The sequence below is a fragment of the Danio aesculapii genome, chromosome 17 (assembly GCF_903798145.1).
Source record: "Danio aesculapii chromosome 17, fDanAes4.1, whole genome shotgun sequence".
In the NCBI taxonomy this organism is placed as follows: domain Eukaryota; kingdom Metazoa; phylum Chordata; class Actinopteri; order Cypriniformes; family Danionidae; genus Danio; species Danio aesculapii.
The window spans coordinates 35,585,511-35,613,376 of NC_079451.1; the positions used below are offsets into that span (position 1 = coordinate 35,585,511).

General features: G+C 34.0%; 1 protein-coding gene across 10 annotated transcripts in view; it reads left to right on the forward strand.

Annotated features, from left to right (window-relative positions):
- Window positions 1-27,866, forward strand: part of nrxn3a (neurexin 3a) — a 584,854-nt gene that overhangs the window by 231,010 nt on the left and 325,978 nt on the right. For 7 of the 10 annotated variants that reach the window (XR_008839269.1, XR_008839270.1, XM_056477510.1 and 4 more), the window contains exons 16-17: window positions 4,541-4,567; window positions 7,966-8,085. Coding sequence is in view for 8 of the 10 variants with exons in the window: in XM_056477510.1 (XP_056333485.1) it covers window positions 4,541-4,567; window positions 7,966-8,085 (147 nt within the window). In the remaining 2 variants the exon portion in view is untranslated. The remainder of the gene's footprint in view (window positions 1-4,540; window positions 4,568-7,965; window positions 8,086-27,866) is intronic. The other 3 variants (XM_056477514.1, XM_056477515.1, XM_056477508.1) reach the window with 1 other exon arrangement.

Here is a 27,866-nt window from a genome sequence, read left to right on the forward strand (position 1 = left end):
GTTTACATGTCATTGACCAATAAAATCATATCAACCTTAAATTGTTTGGTCTTTTGTTGTATCCATCTTCACATTTTGTTGCTCGAGTCCATTGCATGAATGTGAAATGTCAGCATGCTTGATAATCAGATTATCAAAGACAAAAGCCTCTTTTAAACAAACAACAACTACAAGCCTTAAAAGATGCTCAACTAATGCACATTTAATGGTTTAATGTCAAAGTGTGCACAATTTAAAATGCTTTATGACTTCATGTAGGTGTCCGTCACTGTTGTTATGATAACTGAATAAAACCAATGCATTTCTTTAACATTTAATTTCACATTTTCAGGACACAAGATGCCACCAGATCATCTGATATAACCAACTTGCTTAAATACAAACTTTTTGTTTAAAACGTATCTGTTATGTTTTACAAACAGAGACGTATCCGACACCGTTTGAATTCAGTTCCTCATTTCATACATGAATAGAACAACTTTGTGTGTGTGTGTTTTACGTTTATCTCTCCCACACAGCACCCAAAAGTGAACGTGAGTAGGTTTTTATGTTCACAGCCCAGCATGAAAGAAACATCACTCTGTACTGTTTGTGCACAGTAAACTGTATAAGCCGTGTATGGAATGGCTCCACAATGGCAACACAATTCTTGCTGGATCATTTGGCAATGAATGCGCCATTCTGTTGTAATGAAGCTTTTCATCCACCAGATGGCAGTGATGCACCTGTGCTTAGGAAGGCGAAGGCTCGATTACATGCTGCAGTAATGCAGGGGAACATTTTGTTTCTCACTGAATGCAACATCATTAAAATGTCCCCTCTCTGACTGCTTGCTTTTTGCAATCTTAACAGCAGTTCTTGTTGATTTCTGTCGAATTAATACATGTTCATTCACCACGGCTGTAACCATGAACACTGGGAGGACCAGTCAAACGGATATATTGAAGTAAGAAAAATATATGTACGGTGATAACGTTTTTGTAATTCATTTCAAACATTTTAAAGTACTATTTGTGTATTAAAAGACACAAATTAAAATATATAAAGTTCAAATATGCGTTAAATCACGTTCAAATGTTCTGAAGATCATCAATTCAAACCCGCGAATTTTGAGGAGAAAGTCCAGTTGTTTGTATCACGTGATATAAGTGTTCGTCGTTTTTTAATATATAGATATATATTTCTAACGTAAAACACTTGTCAAATATTAAATATTTAGCTACTCATATCTTACCTCAAACATTTTCATTATTAATAATTGAAGATGGAATATCTTTGAAAGGTAAAGCCGCTTTCTTTGATTTCTTTCAGTCAATTTCTCTGTCATATTATCGACTTTAGCCCTTTTCACACATAGCCTACAGAAGCCTACAGAGTTTTGCAGAAAATTACAAGTAAATTGCTGTATGAACAGGTTCTTTTTAAAATTCCAGAAAATTAAACAATTTTTCTGGAATGGGAACTACCAGTAAATAGCTGAAATTTTGCTGTGAGCGCACAGAGATTTGTTTTATTTTCTTTTATTTATCAGCCCAGTAATTTTACATAATTTATAGCCATTACTGTTTGAAATTACTATGTGAAAAATAAATCTGAAAGGGTTGATGAGCACTGTTAAGTCCCACCTTTTTTCATTTGATTGGCTTGATCTTATTCATGTTTATATGAGCTCTTTTAAAACAGTAATAGTAGTATTTTGCTGTAAAATTACTAGGATGACTTTACCAGTAAATGTAAAAAGATGCTGTGTGCACATATTGGAGTTCCTGCTATATTAATGTTGCAACCAGGGTGTGAATTACAAGGGGGTTTGGGAGGATTGACCCCCCTAATTAACACTTGATCCCGCTGAAGGAGGTCAAAACAAGATGCATAGGGTTGGGGTCAGCTCTTTAATAGTGAGAAATGGTTTTCTCTGATCTGTGTCCTAAATAATAATATTAGTAGTTTACATAATAAAATGCATGCAACAGGGTATATGCAGAGCTAGTGTTTCTTCCCATACCAAAAAACTTCCGGTGAACGATTAATGCAAATTTATTCCATTTTATTTGGATCCTTCTACAGCATCGATGTTGTAATGTAATTAAAATATAATCAGTTAAATAGACTTTGGCATTTATTTAATTGTTCAAGTGTAAAACGAAATGAAAAGCCGTTTACACGCACGCGCCCGTCAGGATCCAGCAGGCTAGCGCAGAAGCTCCATTGAAAATACTAGGGTAAAATAAATGTTCATAGTTTAAAGACATGGCGGGGAAAAATGAAATAAAATGCAGTGCTTTTACAGTCTGAGACCCACTTTATATCGGATATCACTCAGCCAGTGGAGATCACTGATTTTTAAAGAAAACAGATCTTAAACGTGCCAATTTTGTAATGGCATATAGTTCACCGAAAGCACTTGACCAAGGTTACTAACAAATTAAAAGTCCTTCCACATACTTTCGCATATACCATACCAACCATGCCTATAATAGTTCATACTATTGTGAATGCATAACTGCACCAGTCTCAGAAAAAAAATAATAATAATTCAACAGTCAAACGAGCAGATCTAGACACTTTTCTTGTAAAACAGGTGTTTGTTTTTTTTCAATATAGCCTAAAAGTAGAGTCAAAGTAAACAAATAATTTAAACTGGGAGATTACTTTAGGTCAGAATACTCTAAATATCTTTCAAAACACTGACAATTCATTAAGTCCATTAAATTTAAATATAATTTAAGTAAGTACAAATAATTGATTAACTGTGGCATGTATTACACATACTAACATCACCAAAAAATTGACTCTCCCGATCTATGTATAATTCGCACCCTGGTTGCAACTTCATTCCGGAAACATGCTGGAACAGATCCTTCAGTATTTTTTTAAAAGGGGTTTATGCACATAATTTCTTCAAGGCAATTTGCAAGTCATTTCTTCAGAAAAAAAATCTGTGTGGAAGGTGCTATTGATGAGTGTTGAAGCACAGTTTTCAACCTGCTGCTGAAACAGCAAACAAATTATGCAAAACAGTCTCAGGTCTGTATGTAGACCTATTGAATGTGCTTATTTCATGTAACAAGATACTAAGCTAGATTTGAGTTTTCGAGTGAGATGTATATTGTCTAAACATGACGATAGATATTTTACCTCAGGTAACGAAGGAAACACAAGCTTTAAAACTCTGAAAACTACTAAACTAAAGCAATCAAAAATCACAGCCAATCAAGGAGATGCTACAAGCTAGCACTCTGCACTCACATTGAATAGAGTACATAATGTAATTCATAAATATTAAATCTTTTTAACTTTATTAAAAATACATACCATAGGCCACTGGATGACTGTAATACAATCTTTCTCATATAATACACTTTGTTTGTTCATAGTTTTACACTTATGCTTCCTTTAATTTTCAACATCTCTAAGGTAAGTTATCTATTGTCACTTAGCTGTAAAGGTAGCTGATATTTAAACTCGCATTAGCCAATTTAAATATTTAATAAGCCCATAATCAGTACCTGAGATTATCATTGCAGTTTGGATGCTGTTCCAGTCATGAATCATTATGCTTGTGAATTTAGTTTAGAACTTAAACTCTTAAAGCGATAGTTAAAATAAAAATAAATTAGCTAAAATAGCTAAATAAATTACTACCCTCAGGCCATTCAAGATATAGGTGATTATTTTTTCATCTTCAGTAGATTATTAAATAGATTTGAAGCTGAAACCTGGTACTTGGTGCTTCATAAAATGCAAGTCGATGGCTAGGCCTAATTACAACAAAAAAAAAAGCAAGACCAAAATGAATACTTACAGCTTTTTAGAATATGTTGAGGTCTTCAGAAGTGAAACATCTGGCCTGTGCAAGAGTTTGAACATAGTTTACAAACAACAATCTTAAGTGCATTGACTACTGTACAGTAGTTTGGAACTCTATCTTGTCAGATAATGTCATGCAGATGCCAATGTATTTCCAGATACGTGTAATCACGTGACACTGCAGTGCATTTCATCTGCAGATTTAACTTAATTTAAAGTTGTCATCTTAAGCAAATCAGCATTCATTTGTATTTATCATGGAGGACTGGTCTTTCTCAGTGTCAACGCCAGTTACAGTCCTGTATTGTGCATCTTTTTTATGTTTGTTTGTTTGCTGTCAGAGCAGAGAACACTAGGATAGACTATGCAAATGAAACCTGATTTTTTTTCTGCATGTTTATTGGCTGATTATATTTAAACTGTAAATGAGATCATTTGTCAGCATACTGCAGTTTCAGTTTTATTTTTATTTGCATCTAAAGACTCTCACTGAGTGGCATTACACTTTATTATGTTTTTCCTTCATCCATTCTCACCGAATCAGTTTCATTGCTGTTACTATCAATATGTTTATAAGCCATGATGCGCGGTAACTGAAAGAGTGCAAACCCTTCCTAAGAATGGTAAAGCATGTCTTGTTAGTAAAGCCATTGCTTTATTAACGGACGCCATCAACCACGTTTCTTACCTGTTTGATTGTTTTCGCTTTTCTGTTTCTTGCTTAACAAAGTTGGTTTCACCAAAGCAGATCTAAAAGGTATATAAGGTTCAATTCCATTCTGAGCTCGGCTGAAAGCTGCTGTTTGTCTTGTGCCGGTTTGTTTTTGTACTCTTCCCGAAACCCAGACATAAAGCGGACACTAGCTGGTTCACTGTAACAATGTCTTGGTATAAAATGGTTCACTTCTTTCCAAAAGACAATGCCCTTGCGTTTTCACTGAAGGTCATGAGACTTGCAAAGTGAGGAGAAAAGTAATGATTGCAACTGAGAGTCTGCATTAATAAAACATGAGTCCTCCTGTATAATTAACTCCCCTCGTCCTGTTTTGCTGTATCTCGTCTTGTGTATTTTTTTTCTTCTTTTTTGCCTTTTTTTTAACGCTAACGACGTTCAACTGAGAGAGGAAACTGGCTTAGGAGAATCCATTAAATATCTCACCATGGGTTACTTCTCGCCTGTCTTTAGACGCACCGAACAGCAATATGATTAGCAAAATAATTAATAGAATTAGCATGAAAATCCATCTGGGAATGTCAGCGCGCTACCGTCGACTTTAAACTCCGCTTGCATCCCACAGAGGACGCAAAAGCAGACAGATGTGATTTCTACTGCAGTATCAAAAGTAAGAGTGCTTGCTGTTGAGGCGAATATCATCACAGCAGGTGAAAAGTTTATGAGATCACTAATTTTTCCTGTTACTTTTGTTTACTTCTTCCTCAATGGTTTTGGGGCATTTTTGTTATGCAGTACATACTGACCAAAATACTCAACAATATGTTCAGTATAGTTTACAAGTGTGTTCTATAGCCAAATTAAAGGGACTGTTTACCCAAAAATAAAAATGACATCAGTTTAAATTTTTCTCGGGGTTTAAAACTTTTGTGAGTTTCTTTCTTTTGTTGCAAACAAAAGAAGATATTTTGAAGAATGTTGGTTGCTGGCATCAATTGACTTTCATAGTAGGGAAAATAAATACTATGGATGTCAATGGATACCAGCAAACTTATTTGTGTTCAACAGAGGAAAGAAACTCAAATATGCGAAATGGCATTGGAGTTTTCAATTTTGAGTGAACTATCCCTTTAAATCCAGAAAGTGACAACCGTGTTTACCAAAATTTTACAATGTTATTGGGATCAAATCAATCTACTAGTTGTTAATGATGCATTTAAATGTGTCTCAGAGGTGCTTCTTTCTTTTGTATGCAAGAACTAAGGAATCATAGGGAACAAGATGCATTTTGATGCATTGTTGCCAAATATTTCTAGTACAAATAATAATCAAATAATATATGTATACGTTGCCACTGAGCTTTACAAAAACATTTAAAAGAACTGGATTATATATAGACTGTAAAACCCAATAAGTTAAGGTAACTCAAACCCTTTGAGCAAAAAAACGATTGCACCAAACCATTTAAGTTAAAAAAACTAATCCTAATGAGTACTGTGAACTTAATCCATTTGAGTAAATGAAGCAATTTCTCTTTTCAAATGAGTAACTACACACATTTTATTTGATAAAGTTGACTGTTGGGTTTTAAAGTGTACAATTATAATGCTATTTAGGGAAAAAACTATAAACATCAGTTTGAAGAATACCGTTTACATTGCAAAAAAAAAAAAAAAACAAATAGGAAAAAGGTAATTTCTTATAAATGTTTGGTTTTTCTTTTTCATCGGTGCACTAAGCTGTGATTAAAATAAAAATAAAATGCATAAAAAAATAAAATAAATATAATATATTTAGTGTATAGTACACTGAAACTTAAATTTTAAGTGAGATAATAATAAATGATTTCAAAATGGTGCATTAAACTGATTAAAAGAGATGTTGAGTGAACATAGATTTTTAATAGATAATAATAGTTTTTTTCACTGAAAAATTTCGGATAAATTTCACAAATAGTTGCGAAGAAATTACAAGTAACATTGAATAAACAATTTTGAAGTCTGAAAGATTCATTCATTCATTTTCCTTCGGCTTAGTCCCTTTATTAATCAGGGGTTGCCACAGCGGAATGAACTGCCAACTTATCCAGCATATGTTTTACACAGCGGATGCCCTTCCAGTTGCAACGCAGTACTGGGATACATCCATACTCACTCATACACACTCGGGCCAATTTAGTTTTATTCAACTCACCTGCAGCGCATGTCTTTGGACTGTGAGGGAAACCGGAGCACCCGGAGGTAACCCAAGAGAACATGGGAAGAACATGCAAACTCCACATAGAAATGCCAACTGACCCAGCCGGGACTAGGATTATTATTGTAAATTATATTTTTCCATTAGGAAGTAATTAAACTTTAAAATATATATATAAAAAAAACTTAAAAATCTCCCTGACTCCAAACATTTGTATAATACGAACAAGACGATGTACTGCATAACATTAATTATGCTTCTCAACACTATTGAAGCAGTGCTTCTTTTATCAAATTATTGTAACCAAATGTTAGTACAAAATCTATACAAACACTTCAACCAAATCCAGTCTGAATCTAAAGGCCAGTTAATGCAACGTTTGACCTTATCCTAAATAAATATTTGAATAAACCAGTATGATGTGAATGGAAGAAATTTCAGAGAACTGTCTTGTCATATACATACATACATACATACAGTATACATATACTCACTGTGATGATTCTCTCAAATTTCCCAATTCACATTATATTAGCAGTTTTAATCCTGGACAAACTGGGGTGAATCATTTTATGTTGAACTTCCACACAGTACTGAAGTTGCACTTTTTACGTTGCACAGTAAATGCGCTTTTAGCCTCCCTTTTGTTCGACTAAAGTTTCTGTTTGTGGTTAACCTCTTGTTTTTCGCAGTTGTATTTCACCAGAAAACGAAATGCACTCAAAGCCAGTTTCTCTGCAATTATCTTGTTTACACGGTTAATTCAGAGGGAATGCATTTACCCTCCTGCTCTGAATTGGGTAATGAGCTCTATTGTTCCTACTGCATTCCCCTTAAAAAAAAAAAAAAAAAAAAAAACAATAATTAAAAAAAATGAGCCCAAGTGTGCCAAAACACGAGATGTGTGTTTGGGACACGCTCAACTGGATTGCACGTGGCTGGTGTGCACACTATTGTTCTTAACATGTGTAACAATAGTACATATACATGTTGTCATTGACCTTCGTTCCTCTGTGCAGATGTGAGAAAGTTCATGCTTGGCCCTGTGTCTCAATCTACTTTTGTAACAAGCCATGTTGACTTTGTCTAGAGTATGATGTTTATTTACTAAACTCCAGTGGTTCATAGGGAATGCCAAGTTTGTTCGACAGCTTTCGGGATGTTTTTTTTGAGTACCTACTAACCCAAACTTGCATGCATATTGTTCCACACACCTGCATGGCACTTTAACAGCATGCCGGGATGTTCGGCCCCCAGTATTACATTGCTCTGCTTTGCTATCATAGGTCCTAGCACTACATGCCAAGAGGATTCCTGCGCCAACATGGGGATCTGCATCCAGCAATGGGAGAACTACACCTGCGACTGTTCAATGACCTCCTACACCGGGACGCACTGTAATGACCGTAAGTCACTCTCCGTCTCGTGCCTTTCGCACATCCACTCACTTTTTAAAGACATTTTTTTATTTGTCCATTGTTTGGCTTACACAGCTTTTTAAGGAAAGATTAATTGAGCATACTTTAATGTACTGTTAAAAAAAAAAAAAAAAAAAAAAAACATCAACAGTATTTGGCTGTACAAAACCTGTATACACATGCACACACACACACACATACACACACACACACTGCATTCATCTTCTGAAGACTCGTTTGAAGACGTCAAAGGTACGTGTTTGTTTATTACTTTCTGATGCTGGGAGAATATGCTGTTTTTGTAGATTTATATTCATTTATTTGGTTTATGTGATTATATATATATATATATATATATTTCCTTTATTTATTAAGTTATTTATTTAGTCATTTATTAACAAGTAATATAGAAATTAATACAACTATTATTTTTAATATACTCCAAAAATGCTGGGTTTTCATCACCCAATGTTAGGTCCAGGGTTGGGCAAAAATACATAAATAAGTATTTTAAAATAAAATACTTAGTACCTTAAGTTTAATTGTATCAAAATAAACAAAATACAGCAGCCACAATACGTATCAAAATCAAATACAGTATTTTGTATTTTAAAATTGCTATAAAATACTATTACAAGAGAGCTTGATATTTATTTGCAAACCTTCCATTAACAGGCCTTTTCTCTGACCAAGTTTTAGCTTTTCTGCCACTTCGTTCACCTCTACTTCTACTGTACATGAGGAGGTATAGCATTTAATGTGTTTTTTGTATACATTTCTTATTTCTTATAGAAAGTCCTGTCTTGAAGATGACCTCTAACTGATTAAACCATTTAATGCAGATAACAAGTCGGAACAAAGTACTATAACTGTTGATTGTGTTTTCACTATTCGGTTTCAAGTAAAATTGCTATCATCTCTGTACAATGACTATTCAACCTCTTAATAATTTAAAAGGGTGCTGACTAAAGAGTTCATTTTATTTTTACATTTCTTTACAGATTGTTTTATAAATCAATTATTTTTGCATCAGAATTGGCACATGAAAGTCAGTAAAGTATTTTAGGAATCGTCTTTTTAGGAATCAGTTTTATGTTGTTTGTTTTGACGATTGGCATCAGCAATCCATCCAACACTGCTATTATTTGTACATTATAACACATTTTAACACTATTATTTGATTTATTTCAATTTTTCTTTAAATTGAAAAGCCATTGATGTTCAAAGCACCAATCAGAGGGTGCATTTTATGATGTCATCAGGTAGACGTCCTACAAAGTATTTTACAGTATTTAAAAAATACAAAAATACAAGGTACTTAAGTATTTTGATACTAAATATTCAGCCATTTTTGTCAACCATATCAAAAACAGATTACAAAATACTATTTTGCATTTAAAATACATATTTGAAATACATGTAAAATAAATAATGCCCATCCCTGGTTAAGTCAAGAGTATATTAAAAGACAATTTAAGAGTCAAGTAAAAGTTTGTCCCAACATTGGGTTAGGAAAAACCTATGACAAAATGCTAGGTTCAGCCCAAATTTGGGTAAAATATAGACAAACAAACAAACAAAAAATGCTTTCAGCCTATTAATTATGTTGAAAAAATAACCCAGTGGTACGATTTGGGTTGATTTTTTTTTTTTTTTTTATTAGCCCTCTTGTGAAATTTTAACTCTTTAAAAAAATTTCCAAAGTGCTGTTTAATGGAGAATGGATTAATATATTAATAAATAAACTATTTTGTTTTGTCTTTGACTTGATGACAGTACATAATATTTTACTTGTTATTTTGCAAGATACTAGTTTTCAGCTTAAAAATGACAAATTAAAGGCTTAACTAGGTTTTTATGTTAATTAGGCAAGTTAGGATTAGACAAATCTTAGACAAATCACTGGACAACAGTGGTTTATTCTGTAGTCCTGTGTTTCTAAACCACATTCCAGGAGGACCACCAACACTGCATGTTTTAGATGTCTCCTTTGTCTCTCACACCCATTACAGCTCTTTCAGTCTCTGCTAATGAGCTTATCTGAATCAGGTGTGTTAAGTTGAGACATGGAAAATGTGCAGAACTGGTGGTCCTCCAGGAACGTGGTTGAGAAACACTGGTAGACAATCCCAAAAATATTTCTTAACGGTGGTAATAATATATTGACCTTAAAATTATATATAAAAACTGCTTTTATTCCAAGCACACTAAAAGAGATAAGACCTTTGCCAAAAGAAAGAAATATTAAATACTGTGAAAATGTCCCTCCTCTGTTAAACAGCACTTGCAAAATATGTTAAATATAGTACAAATTTTACAGGTGGGCTAATAATTTTGACATCACATATAAACCTATTACTTCTGAGATGAAAAACTTTATTTGCCATGCAGTGCCATTGATTGATATCTTGCTGTATGTAATGTAAATATGAAGCTTTAAATGTAAGTAGATAATTTATGATGCCACTTTATTGTATTACAATAACCAGGAATGGTTAATTGTGGTATTTAGGTGTTGTTTTCACAGAGGTCACATTACTAAAAGATCTAATTAAACCCATAACCAACAGACAGCCAGGAATATCATAAAGTCTCCTCATAACCGGCCCTTTAAAGTTCAAATCCTCCATCGCTTCACTGAACTCTTCATGGATTTAATCATATCCGATTATGTGAAATGTGCAAAATATGATCACACACGCGTATATAATATCACACGGTCATAAAGTGCTTCTTTCTCTTTTCCACTCAGTATGCTCTCTACATCACAGGTCATCATGTATCACATCTGTAGAAAAAAAAACCGACAACCGGAATCAATCAACAACAATGTGCACTTCCACCACCAACACTGACTCTTTATTCCTTAGTCATAATGATGCCATTCTTTCGGCATCAGCGCCACAATAAAAGGTGTTATCTTGAGCCGCTGGAAAGATAAACACAGACCCGGAGAGAGTGCGATATGACTGCGGTCGCCTTCCTCCCTCCGCCGCGACAAAAACACCGGTGACCTTCCCGAGATTGAAGACTGACACGCAGAAGAGCCGCTGTACGGCAGCCCGCAGCTTTGACACCTCGTATTTTCTGAGAGGCAGCAGTGAATCAAAAGCATGTTAGTGAAGATAGGGACGGACTTTAATTGAATAATGCCGAGAGACTGATGTGTGTGTGTGTGTGTGTGTGTGTGTGTGTCAGTCTGGAAGAGTATCTGACTACTGAAAGGAAACCAGAGGACGGAGCTTTTGCTTCTATTCTTGGGGATGTAAAAGCGTAATGGTGTGGTATTCAATCTGGCGTCGTGCTATAATCAGAAATGCCTCACTTGAAGGAGTTTTGGAGACTTGTGACAGGCAATTTGCTGCACACATTTGAATACAGAAGGTTTATAACGTATCTAGTGCTCATGTCAGTTGACAAAACGGAGGATTTCCTGTGTTTGCAGAACGAATGTCTTTATTGAGCACTAGGTGGCAGTAATGTTGTGGTTAGAAACGAAAGCAGCCGTCGATATCTGTTGTGTGCCAGCACTGTTCATGAAATTTGAATATTTGAATTATGCATTATTATATAGCACCCTCGGTTTTGAGTAAATATTTTAGGAAAATTTATTCTCACATGTTCCATGCTCGCAATTTTTGCAGATAGTTCTCTCTTTTTATAATGATTTTGAAACTGGAGATGGAGATGTTGCAAACTAGGAATCTTTTTAGGAATAAGCAGATTATAAGCAGATTGTGCTGTCAAAAAACCCCATTGCATTTTATATAATCATTTGTTTATCCAAAAGATGATGCTGAATGCTGACTAGATGATGTTTGAATCATGTTCAGTTTCTATTACAATATATTTGTTTACATATTGTATGTAATATAATATAATCTACTAATATAATAGAAATTAACAGTACCATGTTAATATGTATGAGGAGTCAAGATGCAAAAACCTCTATCTGGAAGTTTCTTCTACAATTTTTCTCAGTTTCTTATGTTTACAGTATGTTCAGTTTTTTTTTTCTCCATGTTAACGGTAATGAAAATAACATATTCTTTGCCATAAAAGTGAATTTGCTGAACCCAGTCGTACACATGGGACGATAGCCATTTTCAAGGTATTTCATGGTTTGGAAAAGTCAAGGTTTTAAAACCGCCAAAATTTTCTGCTATACCGTTCCTTATGTGTAAGATTAGTTTTTAAGGACAAAAGTATCTCCAGCAGTGAAGATATCCAAAGTAAATGATTCATTTGAATTATTTATTCTGACATGTTTACTGTTCCAAACTATTATAAATGTTTCTCAAAATAAAATATAATGTGTTCAAAGGGGAAAAAGTTTTATTTTTTTACCCAGACATGTAAAAAGAATATATTTTAGATCAGTTATCACAGTACCGTCAAACCGTGATATTTTTATTCAAGGTTATACCATCAGAATCTTACACCGGGCCATGCTTAGAAGGATTTTAGAAGGATTTTCAAATCAATTCAATTCAATTTACAAATAAAGGTGAATTGAATTGAATTGATTTGAAAAAAAAATTCATTTTAGAAGAAAATTTCAGATCATTGCAATCATTTAATCTTTGAAAGGTCAAATCCTTTTTTATAAACTATATGTACAGTATATATGGATATGTATAATGCATGGATTAGTTGTGCTTTTTGTAAAAGCTGAATTTGATGCATTTGCTTTTTGGAATATAATAGATAGCACAATTTATTTCATGCATATATCTTTTCATGAAAATTTCTATTTGAATTTGTATGATAAGTTTTTGTCTTTTTCTTGAAATTTAAAATGGCTGCTAGAATTTTTTGTTTTATTAATATCTGAATGTTTTCACCTGCATTTAAATAATAATAATAATAAATCTGCTTTTAAACAAAATAAACACACATATTTTATTGTAGTTGTTGTATTCATAGAATAGCAGTCATATACCTCTTTGTGGGATCACATATCATCTGGTAGCTTCAGGTTTTAACCCTGTTTTTGCACTGCTCCTAATCCTCGTTTCTTTGCTTTTAGCTTGTTTTTGGACACCGATATTTTTCCATTTTAGTATAAGTGCAAAAGCACGTCCTGCAGTATAACCATAAAATAGATAGATTGAAAGCCAAAAAAGAAATGGGGTTTATGCACACCGTCTTTTAAATTCAGTCAACTAGCCCCAGGGCGTCCGGGTAATTGCCATCCCATACAAAATCGCTGCGTTTAACATCTGATTTCTTTAAAAAACGATATAAAGTGGGTATCAGACCAAACAGCACTGCATTAAATTATATTTTTTTCCACACCATGTCTTTAATATGGAAATTAATTTTACCTGTTTTTTCAATGGAATTTCTGCCGCTAATCACAGCGCCTGGGTTTAAATGATCTTTTGTATCTTTTTACGCTTTCACAACCTTACATCTACTTAACTGAATGTATTTTAATCACATTACAACATCGATGCTGTAAAAGGAACCTTATGAAATTAAAAATAGTCACATAAATCTTTCACCGGAAGTTCATCATTGGCTGAAAAACACTAGTAGTGCATATAGCCCATTGTCATGCCAGGAATTAGCTACTCTAACACACCCAGACGTTACATTATATAGATTATATTCTCAAAAGAAATCTTTGACCTGGTTTTGTCTTGACATTCAGATTTTTTAGTGTCATTGGATGATCCAACATAGCACCGAAATAAATTAAATGTTTTATTTAGTAAGACATGATTATACGTCTTGTTGCATTTTGAGCACACAGAGGAAATCAGCCTATAAATAAAATGCATTCTGCCTGTTTAATTTGATTATATGAATGAATATTCAGTGGATTTGCTAAATCCAGCAATCATTCACACACTATAACTCGGTTGTTGAAATGAAGGAGGCCATCATCAAAATGCTTTCAGTAATAGTATATTTAGCAACGTTTGCCCTTGGACCCTAAATGAAGATTAAAATGGAGTGTGGTGTTATTGCATTAGACAAGAGATGCATTTGTTGCCTCTTTCAAGCACAGAGAGCTAAATAAACACTAAATTGCAAGTTGCCCTTCGCATTCTGAGTCTTCGTTTATTAATTTGGACACACTTTGCAATCACGTTGATTGAGCTGCGGTAATAAATGACTGGTTAGAAGCTCCATTGGCTGTTAAATGAACTTGCGGCAAAATGAATATCGCTTAAAGGAATTTACCAGCATCCTCTAGACTAGCGCGAGGAGCCGTCAGAGCTGTTTATTCAGACGTTTTAAGCGGCCTCGTTTCATGCGGGGTTCTTTTAGTTCCTGAAAGCAAAGCAGTCGGCGCTCAAATTCCACGAGACGTTCACAAATGGCTTTTGAAGGAGCTGTGCTACGCTCTTGCTAATGAATTCCCTCAGGCTTTACTGAAGGTGCCTGTCATTTCATCGGCTTAGGGCCATTGATGGCCAGCACGCGATTTCATCTGCGTATATCTTCAAACTTTAGTCAAGTTTGAGCTGCTCCTTATCTGTTTATGACGAATGCTGTTTTATATGCTAAAACTTGCAGAGTGGTTTTACAAATTGCCTAGTTGCACAACAAAGCAGTTCTCTTCGTCTGGTTTTCCCTCAACATTAATTACCAGGTTTAACATAAAGTATTGTTTAAATGATACCCATAGGCATTCTATCACTTTTGTTTTCTTCCTCCCGTTGTCCAACAATTGTTCCATAAATCATGAAAATATCATGATACACAAATAACATGCTGGAATAGTGGATTTGTTTCATCTCATGTGTGCTGACATTATATAGTAATTTACAGTAAATGTTATAGTGTTTTTGAACCATATAGTAAATTACTTGAATCAGTCTGTGCTTAAAATGAACACAACAGCTATCAAATTGCCCAATATACTAAGCTCCCTACAAAAATGTATGTTATATTTCAATACACCACAGTCTCTTTTAGTAAAAACTAAAGTATACTACAGTTTTTATTACAGGTTATTGGTTAATTGTTTAATATTAAAGTGTGCTGTAGCATTCATTAGCAAAGTATTGTAAATACTATAATATTCGCTAAACTCATAAACAGAATCTCACAAGTTTATAAGTCAAAATTGCAAGATTTAAAGACTCAAATCAGCAAAATAAAAGTGAAAATTGTCAGATGAGTTTGTAACTTACTAAATGTAATATTTGAGGAGATCTTTTCAGTTGAACTACACCAGCATTCCAAATTATTCTCCTGCCTGCCTGAATTGATGGCATTTTTCAAAATCTGAAATAGTATGGCTTTTACTCTATTTTCTTCACCTATGTTAAGCTGCTTTGACACAATCTACTTTGTGAAAAAGCAATATAGAAATAAATCTATAAGTCAGAATGGTTAGATAAAACAATAGCTGTAAATATAAAATCTAATATATATATATATATATATATATATATATATATATATATATATATATATATATATATATATATATATATAGTTATTTGTAATGAATACTATAACTATACTTGAACGAATCTGTTATGGTAATTCTATAGTTGCTGTGGTAATACAACAGTACTATATTTATATAAGCAATTTACCCAATACACCAAGTTACTACAAGCATACTACCATATTTATTACAGTTCCCTATATTTAATACAGCATAATATAGGATTCATGAACAAGGTGCTGTAAATACTATAATATATAGTAATACACTTTACAATAATGTGGTTAAACAATTTACTTTTTTTATAGTATTTTTTTTCATGTGGTAAGTTTATAAGTCGAAATTGCAAGATATAGAGTGGCAATACTTCAAAAAGCTAGCTGTAAAGTGTGAGAAGAAAACTGTAAGTAACTGTAAAAAAATTTTTTTCTCTTATTTATAATGCTGAAATTACAAGATACAGAGTCACATTTCTGAGAAAAGTCTATTATAGAAATTCTATGGCTTCACAAATTGCCTAAGTGCACAACAAAGCAATCATCTTCCTCTTGTTTTCCCTCAGCATTAATTACCGTTAACATAAATATATTTTAAATGATGTCCATAGGCATTCTATAGTTGTCCGACATTTGTTCCATAAATACTGTATATATTGGAAAAAAAACGTCAGGTTAACAAAAAACATGCTAGGGATGGATTTGTTTCCCCTCATGTGTTTCTGACATGAAGAGTTTTGCAAGATTATCAGTCAAAATGGCATGATAAGTTGTGATACTAAGTCACAATTCAGTGACAAAAAAATTAGTAAGTTGCAGAAAAAGACTTCAAGGACAAACACATACACTTAATACACAAAAACACTTTATTGAACATGTAAATGCAGACATTACTAAATAACTGTAGATTAAATATATTCATATATAATAACTTTAACTGTTAAAATTTGTTAAATAATAACTAATAGAGTAACTAATAACCTTAACTTTTCCAAATTTGATTGTAATGCAATAATCTGCACCTTTTGTCCACATAAACAAATACAAATAAACTTGATTTTAATTGAAAATTATTGTTTTTATATTGCTGGATGTGAATTTCTATAAGAAAACAGAGAAAATCTGAACATTTAGTTACAAATCCTGCAGTTTACACTTTAATCCTTTATAGTTACAGTACAAAGTTACAAGTCTTCCATGGTGAAATTCTATGTTTTTACAATTTGCCTGTAGTTGCACAACAAAGCGATCCTTATCCTCGTGTTTTCCCTCAGCATTAATTACCAGAGTTAACATAAAATATCATTTAAACAATAGCCATAGGCATTCTATTGTTGTTCAACATTTGTTTGAGAAATGTATAAATAAAACGTCAGGAACACAAATAACATGCTGGAGGGATGGATTTGTTATCCCTAATGTGTGCCTGACATGAAAAGTCTCGCAAGTTTATCGAGTAAAAGTTACAATTCAGTGGAAAATATAATTTCTATACTAATAGATGTACATTTTGAGAAAAAAATCTGAACATTTAGATTCAAATTCTGCAGTTAAACTTTCAGTCCTTCATAATCAGAGTCACAAGTCTGAGAAAAAGTCCATGGTTCAATTCTATGGCTTAATAAATTGCTGCACAACAAAGCAATCATTTTCCTCTTGTTATCCCTCAGCATTAATTAACAGATTTTTAGAATGCCTAAGGGTTCTATAGTTGTCCGATGTTTGTTCCATGAATATATAAATTAAACCATCAGGTACACAAATAACATGCTGAAGGGGTGGATTTGGTTTTCCTTATTTGTCTCCGAAACGAAGAGTCTCGCAAGTTTATCAGATAAAAAGTCACAATTCAATAAAAAATGTCAATTTTGTGAAGACAACTGAGAAAATCTGAATGTTTAGATACAAATCCTGCAGTTTAACTTTCAGCCCTTTATAGTTACAATACAAAGTCACAAGTCTGATAAATATTCCATGGTGTAATTCTTTGGCTTTACAAATTACCTATACAGTAGTTGCTAAACAAAGCAATTCTTTTCCTCCCGTTTTCCCTCAACATTAATTACCATTTCCTTAACATTAATTAAGTTAACATAGAATCAATTTTAAATGCTAACCATAGGCATTCTATCATTGTCCGATGTTTGTTCCATAAATATATATATAAAACCCTCAGGTACACAAATAACACGCTGCAGGAATGGATTTGTTTGTCGTTGATCAGTCAAAGTGGCAAGATACAAAGACATTTCAGTGAAAAATACCATTTCTATCCACCTTATTCTCCACGTACGTGCGGGCGCAGCCATTTAATTAATTTTGGCAGGAAACTTCCGGTCTCATTCACTTCCATTTTTTTAGATGTTAAAAACAGCTCGTTTTGCTGCTAGGTGTTGCAAACTGATATTTTCTCATTATATTATTCTTCTTTGTCTATATTGTCATGCAAACACTTGTTTGTAGAGTAAGTAGTTTGATCGTTTTCTGCCGTTTATTATTCCTAGTCCTGTAAGCAGCTGAATCGGAAGTTCTAAAACAATCGCAAAACGAGCGTACTTCCGCATTGAAGAATAAGGTCAATATTACGCAAAAATCTGAACATTTATATACAAATCCTGCAGTTTAAACTTTCAGTCCATTATGTTACAGTACAAAATGCCAAGTCTGATAAATATTCCATGGTGAAATTCTATGGCTTTACAAATTGCCTGTAGTTGCACAACAAAGCGATTCTCTTTCTCTTGTTTTTCCCTCAGCATTAATTACCAGAGTTAACATAAAATATCATTTAAGCGGTACCCATAGGCATTTTATCGTTGTCCGACATTTGTTCCATAAATATATAAATGGAACGTCAGGTACACAAATAACATGCTGGAGGGATGGATTTGTTTTCCCTCATGTGTGTCTGACATGAACAGAGTCTGGGTAATTAAGGAGCATCTTTTCCTCTGTCTTTTACTGGAGAGGAAAGAGGGGGAGGAGGAGGACACTTCACGCCCCTGCTGCTAGCGAGACTTCATCAAAAGCTGTGTTCTTCTCACTCCATTAGAAACAGGAGAACCCGTCTGAGCCACACCATCAATTAAGACAGCAACAAAAGCAAAGGACGCACCTTCAGCTATATCTCGTGTCCAATGTAGTGGTGCTCAGACAACACGGCTCAGCGGGGAGAGACAGAGAAACGCATTAGAGATGGAGGGAAGGCCAAGTGTGGGCTTAAGTAACGGGAAATGTTCTGTGATTTAATTAACCTGGGTGTAAATGCTTTGGCTTGAGTTATGAAGTGGCTTTCTGTATTGCAAATGACTTTTCTTTTTTTTAATTAGTGGTGCTTAGAGGTTTCGGTGAGAGGTTTTTGAAGGTTTGCTACAGTTGGATGGTCATTCAATTAACAAATAAGTCGGGATGAAATATTGAAGGAATTTGGAATTATTCTTGGAAATGGTTTACCTAAAACATCAACTTAACACACACAACTAGCAAAAAAAGAAAAGAAAAGATGAGAACTGTATTGGAAATATATAACACACAGGTTTTAGTCATTAAAATATATGTAGAAAAAGGTTATTGCACACATTTACGTCCTTCAGAGCATTTTTTTCCTCTCACAATTTCCAATTCTCTTTTATATTTACTATTTAGCATTTTACATTTTTGGCATTTTAGCCTTTATTTGACATGACAGTAGGTTGACAGCATGTGAAGTAGGAGAGATAATGGGTAGGATTGCGACAGGTCTACGAGCTGGGATTCAAACTCAGGACACCCTGAGCACTGCGGCACCATATGTCAGCGCACTAACCACTGGGCTTCCCGATATTATTTTCTTATTTCTTTCTATTCTTACTTCAGCACTGCAAGATATAAGCTCATAGTTGCAAAATTAAACATTAAAGTTGCAAGATGCAAAGTCAGAATTCTGAGAAAAAAGTTTGAATTTTGGAAAAGTTTATTCCGAGCAAAAAACTATTTTTTTTTCTCATTTTTGCTCTCCTTCATTTTTCAGACTTTCTCACTTTTATCTATTTTTCTCCAACTTTATTTTTTCCATCTTTTTGGGGAACTGCAATATGTAAAAATATTAAATATAGTCTAAATGTTGAGAACTTTGAATTGTTTGAAAGTCAATTCTGACTTTTTTTTTCTCAGAAAACTTTATTTCTTGTTATTGTTTGTTAAAAGGCTTTCTAATATTTTAATGCTAATGTTCGCAATTCTGAGTGAATATCTCAGTTCTGACTTTTTACCTCAGAATAAAAGAAATTTTTTATTTCTTACTGAGAAGTCTCGAGCCTGAAAAAGAAATAATTTTGAGATGAGTTGCTGGAGTTGTGAGATTAGAAAACAAATTGTGCATATATATATATATATATATATATATATATATATATATATATATATATATATATATATATATATATATATATATATATATATATATATATATATATATTTATAAATGATAAATTGCTGAGATTAAAGTGCATCCAAACCAACACTCTGTAGAAGGTACTAGTCTTGGTTTGAAACATACCCGCTGACTATTAAAAATGACTTTTAAATGAGTGTGAATGAAATTTGGATGTACTACATATGACATGTTGTCATCATACGACATACAGTCAGCTGCATCGCTTCGCTGTCATTCATAAATCTTCTCTCATGGCACATGGGATAGTAAAATGTCCATCAGATGTGCTCTTCAGAATCTCACTAGACAATAAATGTTCTTCATTTGCATTGATAGTTCTATGAAGACCCTTTAACACCCAGGGAACCTTTTTGTTACACACAACAAAATTATACAATGATAATGTTTATTTAAAATATGTCCATAGATGTTTTTTGGGACAACCAGAAATTGGTTCCAAGAATTGAAATTATTTGCCATAAATGTGAAAATATTGAACTTACACAAAGGACAGTCAGAAACAATGCTCATTCTAGAAGAAAATTTCAGGTGACTCTTTAAATAATGGTTCCAAAATTGGGTTTTCACAATGAGTATGTTAACATGGACACCAATAATCTGATTTTAATACAATTAGACAATACTCTGAATAAGAGTCTACCATGTAAACAGCGATTTTGGATTAATTTAATCTGATTAGGGTCATAATAGAACTAAACAGAAATTGAATAAAGACATGTGGAGTATGCTGATTTTAGTCGCGTTATTAAAGTGCAGTACAGACAAACGCCGCAATTAAAAAAATACCGTTGTGCAGGATACTCCATACACGACTGTTTGCCACTATTCTCTGCACCTACTGATTCAGTGAAGGACCACAGACGCCTGCATCACGAAATGCGGAGGTTTTTTTTCCATTCCATTAAAACAACACTTTTCCAGCAGTTCATACTTACATCCAATATCTCGTTTGTCATGGGGGGGGGGGGGGGATCATGTAAGGAACATTAAAAAAGCAACTCATGTAAACACTTTAATCATATTATTGTCTTACGTATTTAGATTAAGGCAAATAATTTGATTGCTGATGTCCATGTAAATGTAGTCAATGATCCCAGAGAAAAACAATATGTGGGTTTCACGAAGAACCATTCAGGGAAGAGTTCTTATAAGAAAATACGGAAGTGAAAGCTTCCATTGATATTTGAAGGAACCCTGATGCCAATAATGAACATTCATTGTATACAGAGAAATTAGCATATACCATAATAAAAGCAAACCAAAGAGCCAGCAGCAATGTTTACTTCATCCTGTCCATTTTGAATATAATTCCTAAGGTTTTGACATTGACTAAAAATCCACTTTGGAAATGGCCTGTCGAAAGCCTTGGTGTTTGTTTAGTGCGGCTCATAAGAATCGGTCATCAGATTTCTGGTTTGTGTAAGGGCCATAGCTCATGCTGTGCTATCTGGGTGGAGCCGTTTCTTGGACTCGGAGTTAAAAATGCTGTGCTTGATGAAAAACCTGTGGTGGCGGAAGATGAATCGCTCATGTGAGTCCATATTCATCACCCAGGTGTCCCGCACTTCCGATGGCCCCTGACACAAGATAAAGAGCTGTGAGACGGGAGAAATGACCTCATCTGACAGCCTCAAAGAGAACCAGCGGCACAATGGAAATGGATTGGAGCGTTCATAGGAAATATTACCGCACGCTGTATTCATGATGTGTGGCGCGATTATGCTCTGCCCTCTTCAGCCCGGCGATTGCATTGGCGGCGGTTTATTATTTTATTTTAGTTTACGGTGAAGCGCGAAACGATGGCGCGCTGAAGAAGCTGTCTGAAAAATACAGCCCGATCGATAGGAGAAGGTTTAATATCCTTCATTTCTTTCAATCGACCTGGTGGCCCTCTTTCTGTCAACAGAATTATATACTGTATGAGATAGTGTAGTGCAGGGTGGGCTTTGTTTATAGGCTCTACTTTCTTTTTAATTGCTTTTGTTTTTAATAACTGTCTATTAGCCTGTGTACACAAAAGCACATTTTGTTCCAAACCCTGGTAGGCTTTTTTTTGGTTGTTGTTGCTGTAATTGATTTCATTAGAGTTATATTAGTATGCTGTTAAAGTAACAGGTAAATAGACTGGAAAAAATCACTATTGGAAAATCGCTAATGAATTTTTTTTGACATAATTACAAAGAAATGGCAAGTACAACACTGAAATAAACAAAAAAAAAATGAAGCGCAGAGAATGTAAAACACAGCAACTTTTTAAAAAGATTATTTATTGGCCTAAGAAACATTCAGCATTTTGTCTCTGCCATTTTAGACTTATTATTTGTACAGATTTTAAATGTGAATTTTCTGGATTTGGCTGCTCCATGAATGATGAATGACTTGAAATTAATTATGCAAAAAAAATTAACATTATTGATCACATTTTACAAAGAGGTTTCAGTAGTTAATTTTAGTTAATTTATATACTAACATGAACTAGCTATCAACAATACTTGTACAGCATTTATTACTCATAGTTCCAACATTTACTAATGCATTATTAAAATCCAAATTCTTGCTTGTTAACATTAGTTAATGCACTGAGCTAACAATAAACAACTATTTTCATTATTAACTAATGTTAAAAAATATGAACAAATACTGTAATAAATGTATTATTCATAGTTTGTTCATAGCAGTATACAACCTTGTTAAAGTTTTACCACATTATTTTCTAAGTCAGAACATTTTTTACTACACCATACTGTTACTTATCAGCAGCTCTTGAGTAATCAGTAAATATGAAGGTAAAAAAACCTGAAATGTTCATTGTCACCATATTATACTCCATTTACTACGTGTCATAAATTAAACTCATAAGGAATTTATATATATTTGCACTATGGATGAAATAAATTACATTTACGTTTTACATGAGTTTTTTTTTCCTTCACTATCATCAATGGGTGAAGTTTGCTCCTCGCCACTATCACCATCTATCACTGCACATCGATTGATTTGCTCTTCAATGTTTGGACTCTTAGCAGTGAAAATTAAACTACACTGAACTGAACTTAACTGAACTTCAACTCTGAAAACTGGACTGACACAGTTTCAATTTACTAGAACGTCTATGTTAAGCTGCATTGACACAATTTGCATTGTAAAGCGCTATAGAAATAAACATGAATTTAATTGAAAATTTAATTAAGCTTCTAAATAAATGAATAAAACCTATTCCTATCAAAACAATCTAAAAACAACATATTACTTAAACTTATCAGACAAAATGATCACATTTCTATTTAAATTTCAGATGAAAAAATTAGGCCAAACATTTTTTATGATGCAGTAGTTTATTAATCGATATGTTGACATGTGTTTTATCAAATATTCCCAAATATAGTGGTCCCTGGTTAACTGCGGATGTTACATTCTAAAAATAACCTGCAATAGACGAAATCCACAATGTAGTCAGCTTTATTTTTTACAAGTATTAAAGATGTTTTAAGGCTGTAAAACCCCTCACTACACACTTTATATGCATTTCTTTCAGGCATTAACATTTTCACACTTTCCTCTCTTGTTTAAACACTCTCAAAGTTCAAACTTTCATAGAAAAATAAGTCCAATATTATAGAATGAAAGCAAAGATCAAAACCTGTTATCAGGTGCAAACAACATTCATTGCTGTCAGCAAAAGTTTTATAAAGCTTTTTACTTTTGTGTGAATAATGTTGGCATCCAGTGTAATGTTCTTTTTCCTGCAGTAACTAATCACACTGAATGTGCCGCACACATGACAGTGTTCTGAGTCATAGCTGGACACCACAGACAGCCGCTGACTTGCAGCGTCGGTGTGCGTACCCTTATATAAACCTATGTTTACTATTTTAAAATGCATAGTGCTGCGGCACATCTGGTGTGCGACCCCCTTTACGATGGTTATGTTGCGGATAGTTACAACCCTTTTTGCATACTTGTTGAAACACACTGGCGATCAAAGATTTATGTTAATTTGGAGCATTCTAAACTTTGCAGGAGACATGAAGGAGATTGATTGATAATGGTCTACAACCAATCAGGACGCAGAACACAATGCGCTGTAACAAAAAAAAAAAGCATGCCAAATTGCACAAAAAAAAACGGTAAAACTGCGCGACCACAAAAGGTGAACCGCATTATGGCGAGGGACCACTGTACACTGTAGAAAAATGCTGGATTCCACATACAGTAATTCCTTCATGTTCCTTCATCCAACACAAATAGATTAAGTGAATACATTTTTACAAATTTAAGTAAATCAAACATATTATAAAACAAGTTGTCCCCCCAAAAGCTTAAGATTTGTGTGGTTTTATTGCATTTTTAAATAAGTAGTTTGAACAAGCCATATTTGAGTGGATTAAAATTATTTTACAAACATTTTGATAATGAAATTAAATGTTTTACACCATAGGGCTGCATATTCGATCTTCTTTGCCCATTGTAAGATATAAGACCACATACAGTAAACTCCAAAATGACCTACTGTAAACACAAAATGTTGAATTTTATGTAAACACACTGTAGTGACAACTCTTAAAATTTTGTAAAAAGTGTGTGTGAGTGAGGCAATAAAAGGATTAATGAATGCATGATTTATGTATCTTAAAGTTTCCTTCACTTGCTAACTAAACATTTCCGTTGTTGTTGTTTCTGTACCAGGTCAAAACATGTGAGTAAAATGTTATGAGCACCCTGCCTACAGTAGGTTTTGAAGCAATGAACGTTTAGAGAAAATCCGGGTTACTCTCTGTTTAATCCTCTGGCAATTCGGTGCTCAAACCTTCCCGATAACATTGAAAAATAACGTCGGTATTACTGTAATGATCGAGGCTTTATGTGTTTAGCACTAGACACCTTCAAGGCCTCCATAAGCTTTAAAAGCGGAATGACGTACGGCTGTATTTAGAGGAACGGACAGGAACCGCTTCAGTTGAAGCAAGTTTATTTGATCTCTCACACTTCCGCCGAGAAAACCATGAAACACAATAAAGCATCTCAGCATAATCTATTTATTTATCTTTCCTTTTTTTCCTCTCCAAAACCTCAGTATATTCTTTGAACTCCTCTGCGTCTCAGCCAGAGCGTGTGAAATCCATCCCGAATCAATACTGTTGTCTGATACCTTTATTTGACGATCTCTGCGCGGCTACTCGGGATTGCGTGCGACCAACAGACGCGCCTGACATGACCATCAAACATGATTTCCAACGACTAACTTCATTCAATATGGCTCATAAAGAAATAGTAGTGTGCAAAAATCCATTTTTGGTCAGGCAAGGTGACCTTGTGGGAGGGGGGGAAGTGGTCTTTGCTTTAAGGCTTAGTCACTCAAGTGGAGCCATCCATCACCGCGCATTTCCAGGAAAAACAAATTATGCCCTGTACCAGCACATAAACGTGGCCAATCAATATCTCTGCCCTGCCTCAAATGCCACACATTTTACACCATTTCTAATCATCTTGTTGTCTTTCCACCTCTGCCAGTTCAATGGAGTGGATCATAGTCATTTATTTTTCACCCCTCTTTTATTATTAGTAGTATTTGTTTGTGTGACATCACATTTCATCTTCTGAACTAATCGGGTTTGTTGCTTGAATCAATTGCATGCTGCTATAATAAGTAACCTTTTGAGGTGCATTGTTATTGCTTATTATACTTTTTATCTTGCATTCATTGATATGTTCTGCAACCTAATAAAGGGGTATATTTCTTTCAGAAAAACTAAGAACTTGTTGTGCTTTTGGTATTTAAATGTGCCTATCTCTCTTTGAACTTACTTCTACCATATTCTACCATAGTACCATTTCAACAAAAGTTACCTATATATATCTGTCTATCTGTCTATCTGTCTATCTGTCGATCTGTCTATCTTTCTATCTATCTATCTATCTATCTATCTATCTATCTATCTATCTATCTATCTATCTATCTATCTATCTATCTATCTATCTATCTATCTATCTATCTATCTATCTATCTATCTATCTATCTATCTATCTTTCTATCTATCTATCTATCTATCTATCTATCTATCTATCTATCTATCTATCTATCTATCTATCTATCTATCTATCTATCTATCTATCTATCTATCTATCTATCTATCTATCCATCCATCCATCCATCCATCCATCCATCCATCCATCCATCCATCCATCCATCCATCCATCCATCCATCCATCCATCCATCCATCCATCCATCCATCCATCCATCCATCCATCCATCCATCCATCCATCCATCCATCCATCCATCCATCCATCCATCCATCCATCCATCCATCCATCCATCCATCCATCCATCCATCCATCCATCCACAAAACTTTTATCTCAGCAAAGTCAGATCTTAATTTCCGAAATAAATCATTAAAAATCCAGGCATGATCAAATTTCATTTGGGTAAAATAAGCGTAATCTTAAAATCCACTTCTGATACCAAACGATCAAGTCAAGTTAATAATTGGTTGTTCCTAAAACTTGGATAAGCGAAACGACTTATGGCAGGTTGTGTATATATTATCCTTTTTATCTTTAACCTTTACTGACAAAACAACACTCTTTAGTAATATCTACTGCTTTTTCAAATTAAAATTTCACATTTGTGTTCAATTACTCATGAATATCTAAACTAGCCTTTCATAAATCATCTAAATTAGAAGCTCAATACCACAAATATAAATAAAAGCGGAGTTACTAAAGAGAGCTGTAACAAGAGAAGGATGTGATAAAGGCCCAGAGTATGGTTAGAGGAGGAAAAAAATCCTGATGTCTTTTCTCTAGGCTTAAAAAAAAAAATCAACTGCGATTGGGTTTTTTTTTCTGGAAGTCATCTGTTTCATGTTGCCAGAGAATGGTCAAAGCTCCTCTCTCCTGCTCTCTTATCTGCACAATCCTGCTCTGATTGAAGCGCTAACTCTCAACTGCCTTTGATCAGGTCGTGTGTCACTTAAGACTGTTCTGAATGGAGTCTCATCTTCCTCATCCCGCAGTTCCAGATCGGCTCTGGCTCTCAATCAAAAACACAATTAGAACGGCATTAAAAAAAGACAGGACCACTCCGTCTTATCCATACCATCGGCTGCCTTTACCTCTCGCTCATTCATCCTTCTGTTTTTAATTTGCTCTTTCTTTTGTTTCAGAGCATGTCAGGTGTTTTGAAGAATTAACCATTGATCTCCTCATACACTTGTAATAAATGAAAGCAGGGAGAATGTGATAGATTCACCGCAATCAGGTTTATTTATTTTTTGGACATATACAAATTTTTTTGGTCTGCATTTGGAGATTAATTTATTTGCTATATTCTGACACCTAATAATGGATATACGGTTAATTTATGTACAGTATGTTTGAGTAGAACCTCATCTGTTCTTGTATTTTGTCTTTTTATTGTGTGTGCTTTTACTGAACATTTAATTAATGAGTGGAGGAGAAGGTGATAGATAGGGGTGTAATGATAGACCAATGTTCCGTACAGTTTGCAGTATTGGGCCCATGATATGATTCGGTTCTATTTGCTAAGGGGGCAGTAGGTATTTGTATTATTTTTTTGTTTGTTTGTTTGTTTCGACTTGGGATTAGGATGATCATTGTTTGCAGGGGGGATGTCTAGAGTTTGACTATACTGTTATTTATTTTTATTTATTTGACATGGACATCACAATTACACTGGACAACCAAATGCATATGTTTAAGTGTTTTAGCAGACTTGCTAAATTTCAATACCTGTCCACTGGTGGCTTGACAAAATGACAAAAATAAAATAAATACAAATACACAACATTATAATTCTTTACATACAATTAATGTGTGGCAAAAGCAAAGGTGGCATGATCAAACACCTATTCATTGCAGTCTAGCAATCAGGTTAATTTATTAAATTATTTTAACTTATTAGTAG